Genomic DNA, 17,894 nt, shown 5'->3' with positions numbered 1-17,894 from the left:
GTACAGTCTCATTTGAAAACTCCTGTGCCTCCTGTGGCAAAGACTGCTCTGAGCATCACAGAGGGCACTGGGGACAAAGTTTATTCCAACGACAACGCTTACTATCCATGCCCCTCCCCAGATGCCCGCTCTTCTGGCCTCCCCCAGTCAGCAAGACACACCTAGTTTAAGCTGAAAGATATGACTAGTTTAAGCTGAAAGATATGACTAGTTTAAGCTGAAAGATATGACTCAGTCTTCATCCCCAGCGCTACAGACCTTGATGAACAGCGGGCGGCGGAACTGGATCCCGACATCTTGTTCAGACTCCATGTAATAGAGATTGAAGGTCTCTTTGCAGGTCACCACTTCACCTTTGAAGCTCTTGCAGTCCCTCACAGTAAACTTTAGCTCCACATAAATGCGGGAGGCTGCCTCACCCCGATAAATCCAGTTGGTGCGAAGCCAGTGATCAGTGTCACCCTCGGAAAGCACACTGCAGTCCTGGTACATATAGACCGGGGTACCATTTATCATCTGCTGCACTTCACTCCACTGCTCCCAGGGTAGAAGAAAACACACATTATTAGACAGATGTGAGAAACAACTTTTGCTTCAAATATGACAAAATCACGCCTAAAAGATCGAGTCCCACATAGCATTTGGGGCTCAAAGCCTGACTAGCCAAAAGGTCTCTTACACTGAGCAAAAGCTGCATCTGGTCTAGAGCCCCGTATCTGCCTCAACTCTTTACATAGGGACCAAAGAGGATACTGTAATCAGGATCTGACTTACGCCAAATTGAAGGGAACTGCTGTGCATGGGCCCTTGCACATCCCCTTCATCCTACCTTGGTTCCAATTTATTTCTTTCATACACTGCCTTATCTTAGATTGAGAAAATGACCCACTACTCCCATGTATTGGCCACTTTGCCCTGCCACCATTTACACTCAAAGTGTACAGTAGGACATACCAGATCAGGATTATCAGCCCCTGAAAATAATACACAGCACTGTGGGGTAAGAGAAAAGATGGCCTGACATAATGGGAAGGTCAATTGCAGAAGGACTATGCTAGAGCAAGCACTCATTAATTTGAAGTTCACGCTTCTTTTAAGTGTGATATTTTGCAAACCCTAATTTAACTATTAAAACTCAGCTGATTTTCCTGACTAGGTTCTGCTTCTTCCCCAGGCAAACAATGGCTGAGAGGAGGACATGGGCCCAGCCGGTTATATGACCACACTGATGCCATTAGTATGAATCCAGTAGGGTTTGACATGTATTTTAACATACACATTTGCTCAATTTTATGTGGTTCTAGTTTTGTTTCCTCACCACTGGTCAGATACGAAATGCAAAGAATATTCACTTTTGAGTAAGTCACACATGAGAACTGAAAACTTGGAAAGCAAGGTTTTGTCCACAGGGAAAATAGCTTAGATCCTTTTTCCCCCCATGCTAAGATTGCCTTTCTCATTATGCTTTAAATGTTTAATCAAATTAAATTGAAACAAGTGCCCACATAGGTATTGGCACAAGTTTAAGCATCTTGGTTTTAAATCACACCCCAGGTTAAGATGCAATTTAAACAAGGCCTCAGTCTCCTTATTACTCTAGGCTTGTCAGGTCTCACGCGCTGAGCATGAGATTCACACATTTCTCCAGCAGCACCCCCCCCTGCAGCCTCTCTCCTAGCTTCTGATCCCACGGACCAGGTCACTCTGCTAGGGGAACGCAAGAGATGGAGCCGCAGAGTGCCAAAGGAGGCTCTGCTTTTATGCCGTACCCGCGTACCTCCTACGCAGCCCCACTCTGAAAACTGCCAGAGTGCTTTCTCCAAGCTAGCAAGCCCTGCCCGCAGCACGAGCTCCTGTCTGGCTGATTTCAGCCATTTACCTAAGTGCATACTTGCAGTCTCCTCCCAGGAAGTTCTGTGGATGGTATCTATGTGTCCCTTCTTGTTTCCTTTTTCTCCATGTAATTAATCACCAGTGTTACCCCACCCTCTTAATCTGATCCAGCTGGCATATACCGGCACCACACAGGATTTACACTTATTTCACTTACTGGAGGTCAAAGGACTTAGGCTAACAAGAAACAGACTGATTAATCCCAATTGATCAACCGGAAGGGGCAATCACTTAATCACCTCTTGCACTATTTCATTGAAAATCTTCTGGAAAATGCTGCAGATCCTGAAGTATATTGAAACAGAAGAAAAGAAGTTGGAAAGGAGAATAAGAGCAAAGCAGCCTTCGTAAGAAACTGCCAATGTCAGGACTGGCTTTTAGAAGCATTTTTCCATGGGTGTCTGCCTCCACCAAGCTGATGGGAAAAGCATAATTGCATTTGAAGGCCAGGAGTTAGACAAGTTTCCATTAGCAGTTTATCCTAAGGCAGTACCACAGACAAGTGTCACCAGAAAGCAATTTTTGCATGTCTCACCAAAAGACATGAGCTGTTGTGATGCATGTCCTGAATACACCATTTTCAAAATTTAAGTGACACCGGACCAAAGTTTCATTTTCAATAGCGACAACTCTAGCGGAAAAATTTCCTTTAAACTCTACTGCTGGAAAAAATCCAACTGCTAACTCCTGTATTTCTTAGCTCATCTCAGCCCAGCTTCTTCCAGACTGAGCTCTTCAGGGCAAAGATGCTTAGCATTGGCTATTGCACAGTTTCACACGCAGTGTGGTGCAAAGAAATAACAAGGGCGTCAGACTTGGTTTTTCTAGACTCTACTGCTGATGGGTAAAGGAAGTAAAATGAGGATATTATTTATGCTAACAATACAGAACTATTGTTAAATATGCTTGTGACTTCTTTTCATTATTCAGTGAAGCTTTTAAATTCAAAGTAGTAGAGGAAAACTGTTACATACAACACTTAATGAAAGGGTGATGAGGCCAGAAGTTGCTAGGCAACTGTCTCACATCCTCAAATAATCTGCTGCAAAATCAAAATGTATGCCTCTGATTTTTAATGTAATGTTCTTAATAAACATGTGTGGTAAAGTCTGGCTCAATCAATATTAATTACTTGGCTCTCCAGTGTGTCTGCCAATGACATTGAAACAACCTCCTTTGATAATGTAACTTTCTACCCATTTCATCCCAGACACTGCATCCTTACTCCAGGCATCAGTTTGGCCATAGGATGGGAAACATTGCTCTCGAAGTGGGGGACAGCGTGAGTCAGACTTCCTCATTTTAGCAGTGAGTGAACCGTGGTTTTATGATGCTACAAGCAAACTTTCTCATGAGATTCAGAATCATAGAAAGACTTAGGCTGGAAAGGACCCTTGGAGATCACGTAATTCAGTTCCCTGTTCCAAGCAAGCTAAAGAGCTCTTAAACTCTTTAAATGTTATTCTTTAAAACTCCTTTTAAATTCAAAATTCTTTTTTAAATTTAAAATTCTTTTTTGTTTAAACTGTCTTTAAACTTTTAAAACCTTTTAGAATTCTTAAAAAGTTGCTAAGAAAACAAAAGCCAGTGCATCCAGGAGAGGGCCATAAATTAGTAGCTTGACTTTCTAAAAAGTCTAAGGATGCAGCCGTTGGATCTGAGAACAAAAGGGTGTTCTGTACTTCTCAGGAACACATATACTAACACAGGCACTTAGTTCCAGAGATTTGTTCTTGAAAGTCTTGGTCTGGTGGTATAATACAGAGCAAAATAATTCCAGCACAGCAATTAGTGTTAAGTGAACGACAACCTCAAAGCAAAAGTACTATCTCAATAACCTCAGAACACTGCAAGTTTAGGAAAAAGGAAGGCAACTTTCCTCCCATTACTCAGTTGAATTCAATATACAGAAAGCAGTGGTGGAGACGAGCTGTCTTTATGAAGGCAGTTCAGAATTACTTGAATGACAGTCTGGAAGAGCACCAGTAGGTATCTGCAGTAAACAGTATCAGTTTGGTCTGCCATGTGAGTAAAAATCCAAAGATAAGATAAGGTACATGCCTTTTAATATCTGTCTTGATCGACTCTGAATTGATTATACAGTTTGAAGGTCTGAAGCCTAAGGAAGGCTTACTCTGCCTTTTTCTATAAATGAGCCTTCTCTAGGTTAGGTCTGTGTCAAGGAGCCTATCTAGGACAACCTGTGATTCCTCCATCCATCTGTGGGCTACTCTTCCGAGGATCTGCCACAAGGTGTAAGACAGAAACAGAGACAGCTCATATGTCTTCTTGGAGCTACTGTCAGGCTCTGCAGGCATCAATACAGGGGTGTCTTTTGGGTTTAGTCTTTTTTTATGTGGGGAAAAAAACCCCAACAATTTTTTTATGATGACAAATACAAATTGATCTTTGCTAATAAAGAGGTAGGCTACCAGTGACAGAGGCAGCAGACTGTGACAGTATTGCAAATCCTTAGGCTCAGACTGGAGTCAAAACAGCTTGTGGCTCGCAACAGTAATGCTGTCTCCATCTCCACCTTGCCAGGGACTTGCCCTGTCTCCTTTCAGATAAGAGCCTGCCTGCTGTGACCTGTGGTTCATTTGCTTTCACATTAGCTTAGCACAGTGGCTTCCAATCCTGGGAAAAGGCACAGCAATACTTTTAAGAGACTTACAGAAGGCAACGACAAGGCAAGCATCTTGCCAATAGGCTTAAAGTTACTGAACCAAGATGCATGTCTCCACTGGAAAAGTTAGGAGTTCATATACTGAAAACTAATAACTTGTTTAACTTTGGGTTAGAGTTGCACTACGACGAAAGGCTGGCTGAGTTAGTACAGTCAGCTACAGCGTACCTGCGCCAAGCAAGTGCATCTCTTTCCCATCCAATTTGCAACAGAATTCAGAGTGCTATTTTAATCCCTGAAACCTCTTTCTGAAGCAAAATCGCACGGCTCCAAAACAGCAATCTTTTTCAGCAACAATACATCACTGGTGTGCCAAGCCTGAAACCACCTAGCAGAGGCTGCACTGCTGAATAGTTTCTGTCTCCTTCCCCTGGCAGCACTTTTGCCTGTGGAGTCTCTTTGACTTTTGTATAGCAGCATTTGCATGCTACCATGATGAAAAAAGCCTTCCTGGAATAGATTCAGAGTTGAAGGCAGTTGTACATTACAGGTTCAGCTGTACTACATTCTTAGCGTAGTGCCTCAGAGGAAAGACTGTGACAATAGAGACATCTTGCTGGGTAGTACCTGCCACGATCTGATGAACAGCTTCTCTCCAGCTAAAATACATCTGACAAAAATCTGTCAGCTGGACCAGCCAGTCAAAAATAGCAGCACCACAGTGGTGTTTTGGCAGTATTCCAGAATGAAGTTTCTGTGACCCTTCACTGAAAGTTTCTCAATACTCTTGCAAGTTCTTTTGCTGGCGTGGAAGACAATTTAGATGGCGATGATGAAAGAAGTGCGGTGACATCTACACACTTAACTTCGTGAGTTCCCTAACTTTAGATCTGAGAACAGCAAAGAGGCTGCTTTTATTTCTTTGATCGTTTGGCAATGGTCAGGGGAGTTTGATTTCATCACATCATCACGGACTCTTTGACACAACTGAACATAGAAATGATGTTTACTTGTCTGCAGGTGGGATGATATACTTTTCTCCTGCAATGATCCATTGATTATTTTCAGGGAGGAGCAACCGCATTTTGTAATTACTTGTCCTTTAGGGCACTAGCACATACGTCTCCATCACACCCATCTCCTTCCAATTTAACTTGTACTCAGGTTCTTATGGGAAGATAACCTGCTAGTGTGAGCCACAGAGCTCCAGCGCATTGATTACAGAACCTGTTTATCAAACCCAGGTTCTGCTGTCTGATCGTTCTCTGAACTGTCTGGCCACATTAAGGTCTTGCATGAAAACAGTTCTGGTCACAACAGATGCTACTAGGTAAGCGATGATACGCTAGTCCAACATTTCACCTAGCTATTTTGGAACACTTGTTTTGTATACACCTATTTTGCTAACACCCACTAACAATAACAATAACTACAAGGACGGGAGTGGAAAATAAGATGGTGCATCTTAAGAGTTCAGAATTCATGGCTAAGGTCTTGTTACCAATAAAGCAAACGTTAGCTCTCATGTTATTTTTACGCTACATTGTACATTGCATAGGATCCATTGTAAATGGAAGTGATTTTTTTTTTTCCCCAAGGCAAAGGGCTTTCTATGGTGTGAGTTACAGTTTTGTATGGTGTGTCAAGTATACTTCCAGTATTTACAGTGAACCTGGGAAATGAGTCTGATGGCGATGGGCAATACTTGCTCTGTTTGTATAGGTTCCTTTTAAAGATGGATCAGGTGGAATCCCAAACAGGGACAGGGTAATTGTGCCTTTTCTTTGAGATGATCAAACCTGCGTGGAGAGAAGAAACTGCAGGAGATGGCAGCATGTCACAGTGGGGAGCTGGCAGGCTCCAGGTCAAGCATAGAAAAGCCAGAAACTAGGCCTTAGAATCAACAGAAATAACCTTCCAAGAAATCAGAGGGAATAGGCACATTTTTCTGCAGCTCTGCCTCTGAGATGGTAAGAATCACACTTCAAAGCATAGGTCCAGCCAGCAAAGACACAGCAGGCAACAAAAGATATAAAGCCTTTCCTTTCTAACCTGCCTGGCTGCAAACTCACCAGTATTTTGGTTGGTATTGCAATAAAAGTTGTTTTGTTTTTTATTTTAAACAGCCTGTTAGTCTTCTCGGAGGGCCATGCTATAGGCAGACTCATCTCAAAACTCCAGCTGACTTGTGGTGCTTTTGTGTCGACATGAAGAAGTTCAGCGAGCCTTGTCCACTCTCATTCAACAGCTATAAAAGGGTGAATCAGCTTCCTGAAGCTGCCAGGCAACAGTGCTGTCATCGCTGTAGTGCCTGAGCAGCTGTGGCGATGAATGTCACGGCTGTATCGCATCTTCGCTCACAACACGGGCTTTTCTGCCCTTCGGGTCACAACACAGCGCGCCAGCCGAGACTGCTGCTTGGGTCTGTGGCAGCGACTTCATCCGAGGCTACCTGGTCGGTGGCTCATGCGATCTGGTCTACAGTACAGCTACTAATTTACGCTTTACTTCCTCTCAGCTCACTTTTTTTACTCCCCCCTCTCAGTAAAGTAAAGTATACCTGGATATGCATAGCATTTTTTTTTGTCCTTCCCTCCCAAATCCACACAAAATAACTAATTTTCACTTAACAGAATAGCATCAACAGGTATCTCCACCAGTCCGCATATCAAGAGCAGCACCAGGGCATGTCAGGAGATGACCCTGAAGCCAGAGCTGTTCCCATTTCCAGTTAGTTGTTGACTTTACTAAGCGTTTGTCCCTAATTTCTACACAGATCCTGTTCGCTTGGAAGAGCTAATCCTCTATGCCTGACACTTAAGCTGAGAGCAGCCTGAGGTATATTCTGCTACTTTATTCCAGGTTCAGAGGTGATTGCATCCATTTGAGTTAGATCTTGAAGGACATGCATTGTCAACAGTTGTGGGAAGAGGTGCACATAATAGCATTTCTGATAATTATTTTTCACACCACCTTTGGATGCTACAAAAAGCTGACCGGCTGAGACTTGTTCCAGTCAGTAAGATACCAAGAAGTCTGATGAAGTGAACTGCCCAGGTTTAATGAACAGGAGTGCTGTGCTGGAATCACTTGCAGGTTGAGGGCAGTGTGGCCCACAACACTCTCATCTCCTTCATGACCAGGCCTATCTGTCTGAGCAGAAGTGGTGGAAACAGAAACCAGCCATCAGCTGTTATTATCATCTGGGACCTCTTAGGCTGGTGGAACGCAGCCTCGCCTTGCTAGAACCTGAAGGCATATAAACATTATCATGTGGTCACTGATATAAAAGCTGCTGACAGGTCACAAGTACTTGATCTAGCCTATCACCTAAAGAAAATAATTAGGCAGTGTAGAATTTGTACTATGCCTGGGATTTAATAGGAAAATAACAGCATAAAAAAAAATCTGACCACTGGTTTACTGAAATTGCATTCACATAGCTTTTGCAGCTGCTGTGTTCGTAATCAGACCTCCTGTGAAATGTGGGGTGCAGAACTGCACAAGAATTACATCATTTCCAAAGTTTTTCAAGTGTTTTTGGAGCCACAATAGTTGCAGTTAGTGGCTATTTATGAACAGCCTCCGGGATACATTAGGTCACTGGGATTAAATGCACATCCTTAGTCCTGTGTGAAGGTAGACTTTGGAAGACATGAACAGATCAGGTGCCATGCACACTGGGAGACATGGTAGAAAGTTTGAAACTGGTAGCAACACTTTGAAGTATGTGTGGAAGCAAGCAAGTGTATGAAACAGGCAGAAAAAAAATTATGACCTCCACTTCACCACGCACAGGAGATTGAGAACAACGGCAGCCTAGAAAGGAGACTAAGAAAATAATCTGGAAGCTTTAATAATACTATGATCCATGCAGGAATATAATTTGGGAAAAATAAGCTCCATAAACCAGCTACCAGTTGAGAACTGAGCATTGCTGAACCTTAAATATGTAATAAATATGACAATTTGGCAATTAGTGGCAGCAGCAGAGTCATGTGAATTCTGAAATGACAGATATCCGATTTAAAAACAAAGTTACTGTGAAAAAGGACTCTTACAAGCAAAGGCAGCTGTAGAACTGGTGAAAGCATGCTTCCCAAGAAAACATACCAGCTAAAAAAGAACAAAAGTGTCTTTAATTTACAATCCATTTGACAGCATAGAGTCAGAAAGTCATATCAAAAGGCCCAGTATGCAGCATCATACAGTACAAATGGCTAGAAATAAAGTAGTCACATATACTCACGCAGGTATGACTGGATTATGCAAATACTATTCACATAGACAAAAAGGAAATTGGAAATAGTGGACAAAAGGAAAATTTCAAGATAGGGCCAAAAGCTGGGGGTGAAATAATCATAGCAACTAAAGACAAATATTGGATTGGCCAATATGCTGTATCATAGGCCTACATAAACTGATGCAGAAAATCCACAGGAATAGATATTACAGAGTTCAAAAATTAAATCAGGTAAAACTGGAAGGACCTTTTGTGCCTGAGCCAAAAATTCAACGAACAAACAATGCAGAACTATCACATAAACACAGAAAGATTTAGGTGGGAAGGGACCTTTGGGTCTCTACTCTAAGCCCCTGCTCACACAAGGCTAACTTCAAAGCCAGGTTGGGTTGCTTAGGGCCTTGTCTATTAAAAGCAAAATGCAAGAGGATAACATGACTCCTCATCACCATCAGTTCAAAGCTGATGCAATTTTGAAAGCAAAACAGAGATAAGTAACTTTTTATACTGTTGCTTTACAAGCTGCCAAGAAGCAATGCTGCTATGTCCGGTAACTGAATTCGTTCATGATAGGATTTGAGAAGTCTTTTTTGGACGGTTTCAGTGACTTCTGAAATCAGTTCAGGTAGCCAGGCTGTTTGTGCAGCGTGGGGAGCCTTAAAGAAATGTCAGAGCAAGTAAATTCCAGACTCCTGACACCTTCAAAGTGATCATCATTAGCTCTCTAACACATGTTAAAAGATGGGAATCTAGCACTAGTACTGTAATACACTTCCCCATGCCCAGCTGGTATTGCTGTCTCAAAACTTCAAAGACAAAAAATTTATCAAGGAATTTGTTAGATGATGAGGGGGTGGGGGTGGTAAGGTAGATAAGAAAGTGGTTATAGGAACTACAGTCTGCCTTTTTAAGGGCGTAGTTTCCAATAGTAGCATAAAATGAATGAAACCCTTTCTAAACAGCTACTACAAAGCAAGCTAGCGCAAATCTTTTAGCAAACAAACTTCTAGGAACACTTTACTTAAAGTATAGACACTTTCACTTGAAGACTACCTTTAAGCTTAGGCAAGATTTCACTGCCAGTTAAGGTACTGTAGAAGTCCAGAAAAATGACCCATGCTGTCCCAAACTGACTGGTATACAGCTCGGTGTTCCTGGGCTGAGCGTGTGTTAACAGAAGCATTGTCTAGACTGGATGCAGACCAGGTCTGACCGTGAAACAATCACACGTGGCAAGCCACTTCATCCACTGTCATTCGCTAAAAGTGAGGAGAAAAAGGTATAATTCTGCCTCCACAGAATTATCCAGCCTCTTCTGGGCCATGCCTCAGAGACCTCGCCTGTATAAAGCATGAAAATGCCTCACAACAAATTCCTCCTCTGTGTGATAAGCGTACTGACACAAATCCAGCTCACAGGTGGGAGATCTCTGGCATCTGAGGTTACATACAAGTAGCAGTGTTACTTGAAATACGCCCTTCAACTCTGTATGCAATACAGCTCAGATGTTTCCGGCCTGTTACTAATCAAGCTAGTCAGACTATTCAGTACTAATCTTTGCTCTTTTATGTCAAAAAAATGTTCTGAATTAATCTCAGTTCTCTTTCAAACATATTTACTCCTTCATTTTGGAAGAATGGTTTCAGAAACAGTTGTTCAAAGGTCTGATTCCAAGAGAATTGCACGTTGTTCCCTTTTTGCTTGTGGCAGTTTGTCAGCCTTCCACCTAACAGTTATTGGGAAATGATGTAATTAGACAAATCCCTTCAAAAGAGTTGCTCATCAGAAGCCAGTCAATCCGTTCTTCATCCTCTGTTAGTTTATCAGTCATCAGCATCCTGATCTATTAGCTCAGATTGATCTCAGGCCATGTTTTCCAGCATCTTCTACAATTCCCGGTTACAACCACTATATTTTAAATATAAGTATTTTAAAAAGCAGGTATCGCACAAGCAGAAGGGTGTGCCAACTCCTAGCACTGCTGTGAACCTACTGTGCAAAAAATCAGATGTTCTGTAACAAAGGTTGTGTCTCCTTTCTATCAGATTATTTTTAGAATGCACTTTTCAGTGGTTTTTTCCAATCTCTTCAAGAGGCTGACTTCATCCTGAACATGCCTGGAGCCTAGTATTGGGTTAAAATTACCACACAGACAGTTGGGCGCAACAAAAGGAACAATGGGCAAAACATGATCTACATGTATGTCTCACTAGGGCACCTCTTTTGAGTAGGGTATAATAATAATAATAGTAATAACCAAAACAGCTGTACTAATGAAACAAATGCAGTTAGGCCAGTACAGGAGAACCTCACTGTCTGGCTCTAGTTCACCCAGCAAGACTACCAGGAGGAGGAGGAGGCTGGGGTGAATTTAAACCAGCCACAGCGCATTACAGAGGAAAGTTATGAAAATGAGTTAGGAACAGGCTGAACGCAAGTCTGCTTTAAAAGCAGCAAGGGTGAAGACTCCTATTCCACAGGAGAGCTTGGGGCTTGCTAGAAAGATAAGAGCATGGATGAGGAACTGGAACTATGTATTAACGTACATCCTTCTAATTACTGCCGCGTAGTCCCTGAATTCCCTATTCTTTGTGCCTTCCCTCCACCACTCCCACAGTCCTGCTGTTACAAAAGAAACCATCTTCGATAACGTAGGTTGCGACGCTAGAGGGGCTGCTCAACTGTGCTGCATACAAAATAGCTGTACTTGTACAAAAATAGCTGAGAGCTCAGCTGTCTTTTGGGGTCCAATTTTGCAGTGGTTTCAGAAGTAGATTTTGAAGCACTTCCATCAACTCAGTTTTACAGTTGTGAAACAAAGGGAAATGCCACTCTCATCAGCTGTGTGGGCCAAACATAGCATTAGGGCTGGGTGTAAAGTCCTAGAGCCTTGCAGCCCACCCAGTAGGCCAGATTGCTGGCCCATGAGTTAACAGTTATTTCTTCAGTCAGCTGCTGAGTTAAAAAACATGTAACTGAATCATTCAGTTTGGTACTCAAGAGGAAAAAAGACAGAACAACCTTAAACAGACAAAGATTCTAAATTCTTGAGAGACTGGAGACAGAAATACTTCTGCCATGGCAATTTGCCTGGAAAAGGAGACATAAAATGTATTTGTACCATGTTAGAATGAAAAACTGGGCGATGATTTTATTTTTTTCCTTTTTCTCCATTAAGTTTTATTACTTCATGGAAACAATATATTTCAAGGACATGTTTAATCACTGAGAGCTACTGGAAACCAATAGACATCAGAAGAACTACTGGAAGTCAATGATGCATCAGTCCCCAAACAGCTGGCTAGCGGGTGAGGCTGCAGAGGTGAAGGGGATGCAAGGGAAAGAGACTTACAAAGCATACAATGTCCAGGAGAGGGTGGAGCTGCAGAAGCCCCATTTTGGGAGGCAGGGTGAGATTTCAATTTGGATTATGCTTTTCCATCATTTAGTACTCCCAGTGGCTCCCCCTCCTTGAATGTGTGTACTCACCCCTACTTCTGGAGGGTCTGGAAGCCAGCCCAGTTCACCCTGCGCAGTGCTTGTGTCGAGTAGATCCACTGAAAACCAGAAGAAGGAGGAAAAAACAAAACAAAACAAACAACTCAGTGACCCAATTCATATGGACCATGGAATGGCTTCATCCTCATTTTGCCACAGAAGGCAAAGCCTGCACTGCCTCTCTCAACCCCACGTCCTTTGTGACCTTTCATCTCCAAAAAGCATGGCTAGAGGAAGGATGGGAAGATACAAGACAGTGCAGCTAGTCAGGAGTGAAAAGGTTTTCCTCATACACGAGACCCTCTCCCCTTCCACCCTCCTCTCAAGTAATACCCACACACATCCAAAAAATGCAACCCTGTCAAATTTTTCCGCTTCCTAAAGCTGCCCCAGAACGGGAGCAGGAGGCTGAAGCCTATTGACACGGGAACCCAGCATTAGCAGCTGAACACATCTTTCCTCCAAATAGGAAGGCAGCAGACAAAATGGATGAAGAAGCAGGCAATCACATAAATTACCAAACACAAAAGATCAATCGGTGTCACCCAGAGGTACTATGTGGTGCTTGAAACTCAGTGGGAAAGTACGGAGGCAGTGTGAAGTTGCAGAAGGGACTTTCCACTGTCGCCGTACCCAGAAGCCATGAGATGCATCAGTTGTTCAAACTGCTGAGCCCTCTCCCACTGACCCAGGCTGTCCACCGGCTGATGGTGGCCTAAAAATCGTTTCACTCTTCCCCCCGCCGACTGTTTAGCCACGACAGCAAGAGAATAACAGCTCCCAGACATAGCATTGCCACCTCTTGCAGAATTGCCCTGCATGGCTTCGTTAAGCCTTGGCTCCTGGAGTCATGTGACAAAGGAGAAGATCAGCGGTGTGTTCATTTTTAGCCCTCGAAGAAATCTGAAAATGTGATCAGAGTTTGCCCTCGAGTCCTGATCTGAAGAGAAGTTAAAAGTGTATCACTTCGTAGGCAAACAGGGAGAGGAGAGAGGAGGAGTTGGAATAAGTCGTACTGCTGGATGTGCAGCTTCATGCCTGCCTTTGGGTCTGCCGGTGCTGCCAGAACAGACTACTGGTTTCAGTGCACCTATCGCAGCCCCAGCTTGGGAACGCAGGAAACAGGAAAAATTCCCTGGATTCCCTTTTAGATTCCTATGGGTGTATTCAGAGGGGTCATTTCTAAACGTCTCAGGAAAGAATTTGGGGGTGAAAGGTAGGAGGGGGGAAATATTTAAATGGCATTTAAATAACCAGATTTCCTCCCCCTCATCTGACTGCTTTACAAATACTGCCTGCCAGCTCTAAGAGTGTAAAGTGCAGATCAGCAAGAGTCCTGTGGAATGAGGAAGCAGGCTGCGGGCCCAGAGTCAGAGATAAGAGGGATTGCACTGCTGTTCTCACCTCTGAAACACCCTTTCAAGATTGGGAGAAGGGAAAAGCAGGAATCCAGGTTTTGCAAGTTCCCAGCGTTCAGAGCATGGTCATATGGCAAAACCTTCCTAGCCACAGACTCCCCGTCCAGACAAGGCTCCTCACCCGCTTCCCTTCTGCTCTCAATCTCTCTATTTGAGATACTGTTCTCGTGGTGTTGTCTCCAAAAACTCCCAGGGTGAGGTAGCCTGTCCTTCCAGAACCGTCACCCAGATAATATCTATCCCACGCACTTCAGGCCTGAAGCAGTGATGTGCAAGTGAGAGGGGCTGCATGGTAAGTTCTAGCAGAGCAAGGGAAAAGGAACTCAGAAGCAGCCGGGACGGGAACCTTGCAGAGTCCGTGTGCCATGCCGCTGCACCGCCAGCGGCAGCTCCTTCGCCTGCCCAGTGCCCACTGGGGGGGATGAAGTCCATTCTCAAGAAGTGCCTCTCAAAGCGAAAGCCCCAACTGGGATTCTCCAAGGAAAGGGAGAATGAGTCAGCAAGACTATAAGAGCGCAGGGAATACGAGTACTCGGGGGCTACGAGCTCTTTGGCCGACAGGCTCGCTGGTAGGACTCTCACGTGGCTGCCCAGCCACATGGGAGGAGGTCTCCCCCAAAAGAAGAAAGACTTCAGATAAGAGAGGACGCCGGGGAAATGAGCTGTTCCCAGGTAGACACATTAAGGAAGAGTGGATCACAGGCACAGCCCAAATGAGATGGCTGAGATAAGGGAGAAGCTGGCAGAGAAGTCCCCGAGTGTTACTGCCAACTACTGGTCACACACCTACAGAAACCAGAGCCTGTGTAGCGCTACCTCATATTACTTCTCACCTAGACCGGCCTTCTCCACAATGTCTGCTAGCTGCATCCACGTAGCTGGATCCTCAGTACAAACGTGCTTGTCAAGAACGCTTTAAAAGAGCACTCGGCACTCGCAGAGTCTGAGATGAGCCCATGGCTGAACTGCCAGTTATGAATAAGTCCTCTCCATCGAGAGCTTGGAGCAGCAAAGGAGAAGGCTGTCCTTGGGACAGAAAAGCCCCAACACCTCTCGCCGTGCAAAACAGAGACTAGAAGTCTCTGGCAGGAATTAACTGCAGGAGGAGGTAGGGAAGAGAACAGACATTTACTCTTCCTCACCTCTCTGTTAAAAATTCCCATTCCTCAGGTGTTTCATAACCACCGTGCAACTGCCAAGATGGAAGCAAAAAAAAAAAAAAGATCACTACATCTAATAAAAGGGACTAAGTGGAACAGAGAAGGGAAGCAAGGGAGTCTCAAGAGCTGGAAGAGGCAGTTGCGAAGCCCAGCTCTGCCTTCCAACGCTGGGGTAGGTGAAAGAGACTGTCTCACCTTCCAAGCCTCTGAAAAAATGACTGTCCTCTTGCTCACAAGGGTTAACTCCCAAGAGGGCTTCCCGAGGAGACTGCGGGGGAGTTGGGGGGGGGGGGGAACTTTCTGAGTTTAAACTTGTTATCTGCAACGCTTGTGTTTAAACTGAGTTTAAACTTGTGTGTTTAAACTCGTTATCTGCGTTGAAGGCAAACAGAGGCAGAACTCTCCTGGATCGCTGGACATGCAGAGCCACTCGCGCTTCACCGGGGAGGGGGAGAACGTACCCGGGCTCAGCCCGGCCAGGCGCCGAGACTCGGACGGGGTTTGCTCCTGCCCCTCGCCCCCCGCCCCGGACACCCCGGCCCCTTCCCCAGCTCCCGCCGGGCGGGCTGCGCCGTCCCCGCGGCCCCACGCGTGTCGGGCGGGCCCCACGCGTGTGGGGCCGGCCCCGCTCCCGGCCCCCCAGGGGGGTCCCCGGCCGCCCGCCCCTCCCCTCCCCTCCACGGCCGAGGGCGCAGCCGGCCCCACGCTCACCTTCTTTCCCCGGCACCTGGGGGGGAAGGAGAGCCCCGAGGAGAAGCAGCCCGAGGGAGAGCTCCATTCCGCCGCTCCGGCTCCTCAGCCCCGCGCCGGCCGGAGAGGGGGGCTGCCCGCCAGCCCCCGCCCGCTCGCCCGCCTCAGGCCTCCCAGCCTCGGCCCCCGCCGGCCGGGCACGGAGCTCCGCCGCAGCCGCCGGCCGGGAGCGCACACATTGCACAACTCCCCGCCTGGCCCACAGTTATGATGAAAGATCAAGGCGAGTGGGTGGAGAAGCCTTACTGCCTTTACCTGTTTTAAAGGGGCTGGTCACAGACTTCCCATCTGGCAGGCAAATAAACCCACCTTCGAGGCAGCCACCTTTTTCCTGGGAGCCTCCCTCCACCTTTGCTCCAGTCCCGAAGAGGCTCCCGGTTGCCACCTCCCGGCCAGCCCTCGCCACCGTCCCCGCTCCTGCTCCGCCGCCGGCCGCGGGGCTCGCCCCGGGACGGAGCGGCTCGGCGGGGAGCCCGGCCAGGGCTGGCCCCCGCGTGTGCCGCCCCCCCCCGGGGCTCACCGGTGACTTTCAGGGGGGCAAAGAGCCCGGGCGCTGCGTTGGGGACCGCTGGGTCCGTGCTCTGGGGACGAGGCGGCTGAAACCCCCGCGCCGTCCCTGCAGCGGCTGCGGGGGGAATCCCAGAGGCAGCGGCCCGGGTCGCTCCCCAGGCGGCCGCAGCAAGGCACGGAGCGATGGCCGCGCCGCTTTGGCCGGCAGAACGACTGCTTGCCTTCCGTCTGGTCCGCTCCTCGGCATCGATCGATGGGAGGCGCCCGCTTTGCAGTTAAAAAAATCGCGGGAGGGGAACTGAGCCAGAAGGATTCGTTCTCTCTCTGTGCAGGAAGACCTCCCGGGACTTTTAGTTTCCTTCCTGAGGGACACAAAGGTGAAAGAACTTGCTTTTGCTGCACCTCTTCTGCCATTCATCGGGGTGTTACTCCCACCCGTCCGCAGTGGTTACACCCCTCCCCATAACATTACTCCTCCACCTGCCGTAAGGCCGCATTCCTCCTGCTCTCTTCCTCCTCCCCAAGGAAGGCAAAGGACAGACTTTGTCAGGGTGCCTAGAGAGGCTGGGGGATCGCCATCCTTGGAGGTGTTCCAGACTCGCCAGGACACAGCCGTGGGCAACTCGCCCACCTCTGGAGTCAGCCCTGCTGTCAGCAGGGGTTGGGACTGCAGACCTCCCCACGTCCCTTGCGTCTAAATCTTTCAGTGAGTTCTGTGTTTCTCCATCCATACATCTTGGAAAACCAAAATCTATCCCAAGAACTTTGAACCCAGGCAAGAGAAATCTGAGAACAAATGGTTAAAATACTAAGCTTTAAATTTTACATAGCACGTGAAGTAAAAGTTCCCAGTACAAATAATTCAAATGTTAATGTCGTTCAGAGTAGTTCTATCTTAAATTTATTCCAGTTTAATCCTGTCTAAAGTGCTCTTTCTCAGTCTACAGTGCTAAGTCCCAAATTTTTATGCTCACCTTTCCTCCACATTTGAATGACTTCCGTTGCAGCACCAGTATAAGTTTTCCTTGTCTGCGTCCCATACCTTGAATTTGTACTAGTGGAATGTATCCATTTCAGCCTTCATTTTTACAATACTGTGCCTTTTTCAGTCTATGATGTAGCAGTGGGGCAGATGGACCAACAGCTGACTTCTCCTTTCTGATGGGGCAACATAGGCGAGGCCTACAGACACATGAAATGGGAAAGAACCATCTGCAACTGGAGGGTAAAGATCTAGGGCAGCTCAGCAGCTCATATCCTTCCTAAGGGAAAAAAATAAAAATCAGTGTTGCAGCCTTACATTCAGTTCCTCAGGGCTACCCAAGTTTGCATCTGCAGAATCTCAGAAGTGCCAAAGCTTTGGGGTGAAGAAGCTGGGGATGCTCTGTCTCCGTTTCATTAGTGGGCAGATGCTCAGGACATTTGATCTAAGCTATTTGGAATTGGCAGGAACAGATTTACTAGGGCTTATTGGAGAAGAAGGCCTAAAAAAGATTTACTTTCTTTTTCTCCCCCTTGTAGAGTTGGCTGATGGGGGTCAGAAATTGGGGTATTCTAGATGACGGTGGTCAGAAATCATATGTACCGCTTTGTTATTTTGTAGATTGGAGTTCACCTACTGCAGCTCCCAGTCAGAATGTGTACAATGGTAGTCACACAAAATACCATCTAATGTTACAGCAAGATGAAGATCTGCAGCAAATGTGTAAACAAGTAGAAGGACAAAAAAGTAGAAACCCCAAATGCCTGGAAATTTACTGATATCTATAAAAGCTCTGCCGCATTGCTTTGCCATG

The 17,894-nt window shown here is 46.0% G+C and overlaps 1 protein-coding gene across 2 annotated transcripts in view; it reads right to left on the bottom strand.

Annotated features, from left to right (window-relative positions):
• The window catches only part of EPHA1 (EPH receptor A1), a 34,742-nt gene extending 19,105 nt beyond the window's left edge, over positions 1 to 15,637 (bottom strand). The window contains exons 1-3 of one of the 2 annotated variants that reach the window (XM_075034604.1): positions 15,550 to 15,637; positions 12,252 to 12,319; positions 259 to 534 (exon numbers count right to left, since the gene is read on the bottom strand). In XM_075034604.1, the coding sequence (XP_074890705.1) occupies positions 259 to 534; positions 12,252 to 12,319; positions 15,550 to 15,616 (411 nt within the window). In that variant the 5' untranslated portion in view covers positions 15,617 to 15,637. Of the gene's footprint in view, positions 1 to 258; positions 535 to 8,580; positions 8,636 to 12,251; positions 12,320 to 15,549 lie in introns of those variants that run through there. The other variant, XM_075034605.1, reaches the window with a different exon arrangement.
• Positions 15,638 to 17,894: the final 2,257 nt, after the last annotated feature.

Source organism: Buteo buteo, chromosome 8, assembly GCF_964188355.1.
Source record: "Buteo buteo chromosome 8, bButBut1.hap1.1, whole genome shotgun sequence".
Lineage (NCBI taxonomy): Eukaryota > Metazoa > Chordata > Aves > Accipitriformes > Accipitridae > Buteo > Buteo buteo.
The sequence above is the reverse complement of the archived record's forward strand: the minus strand, read 5'-3'. Positions and strand labels throughout refer to the sequence as shown.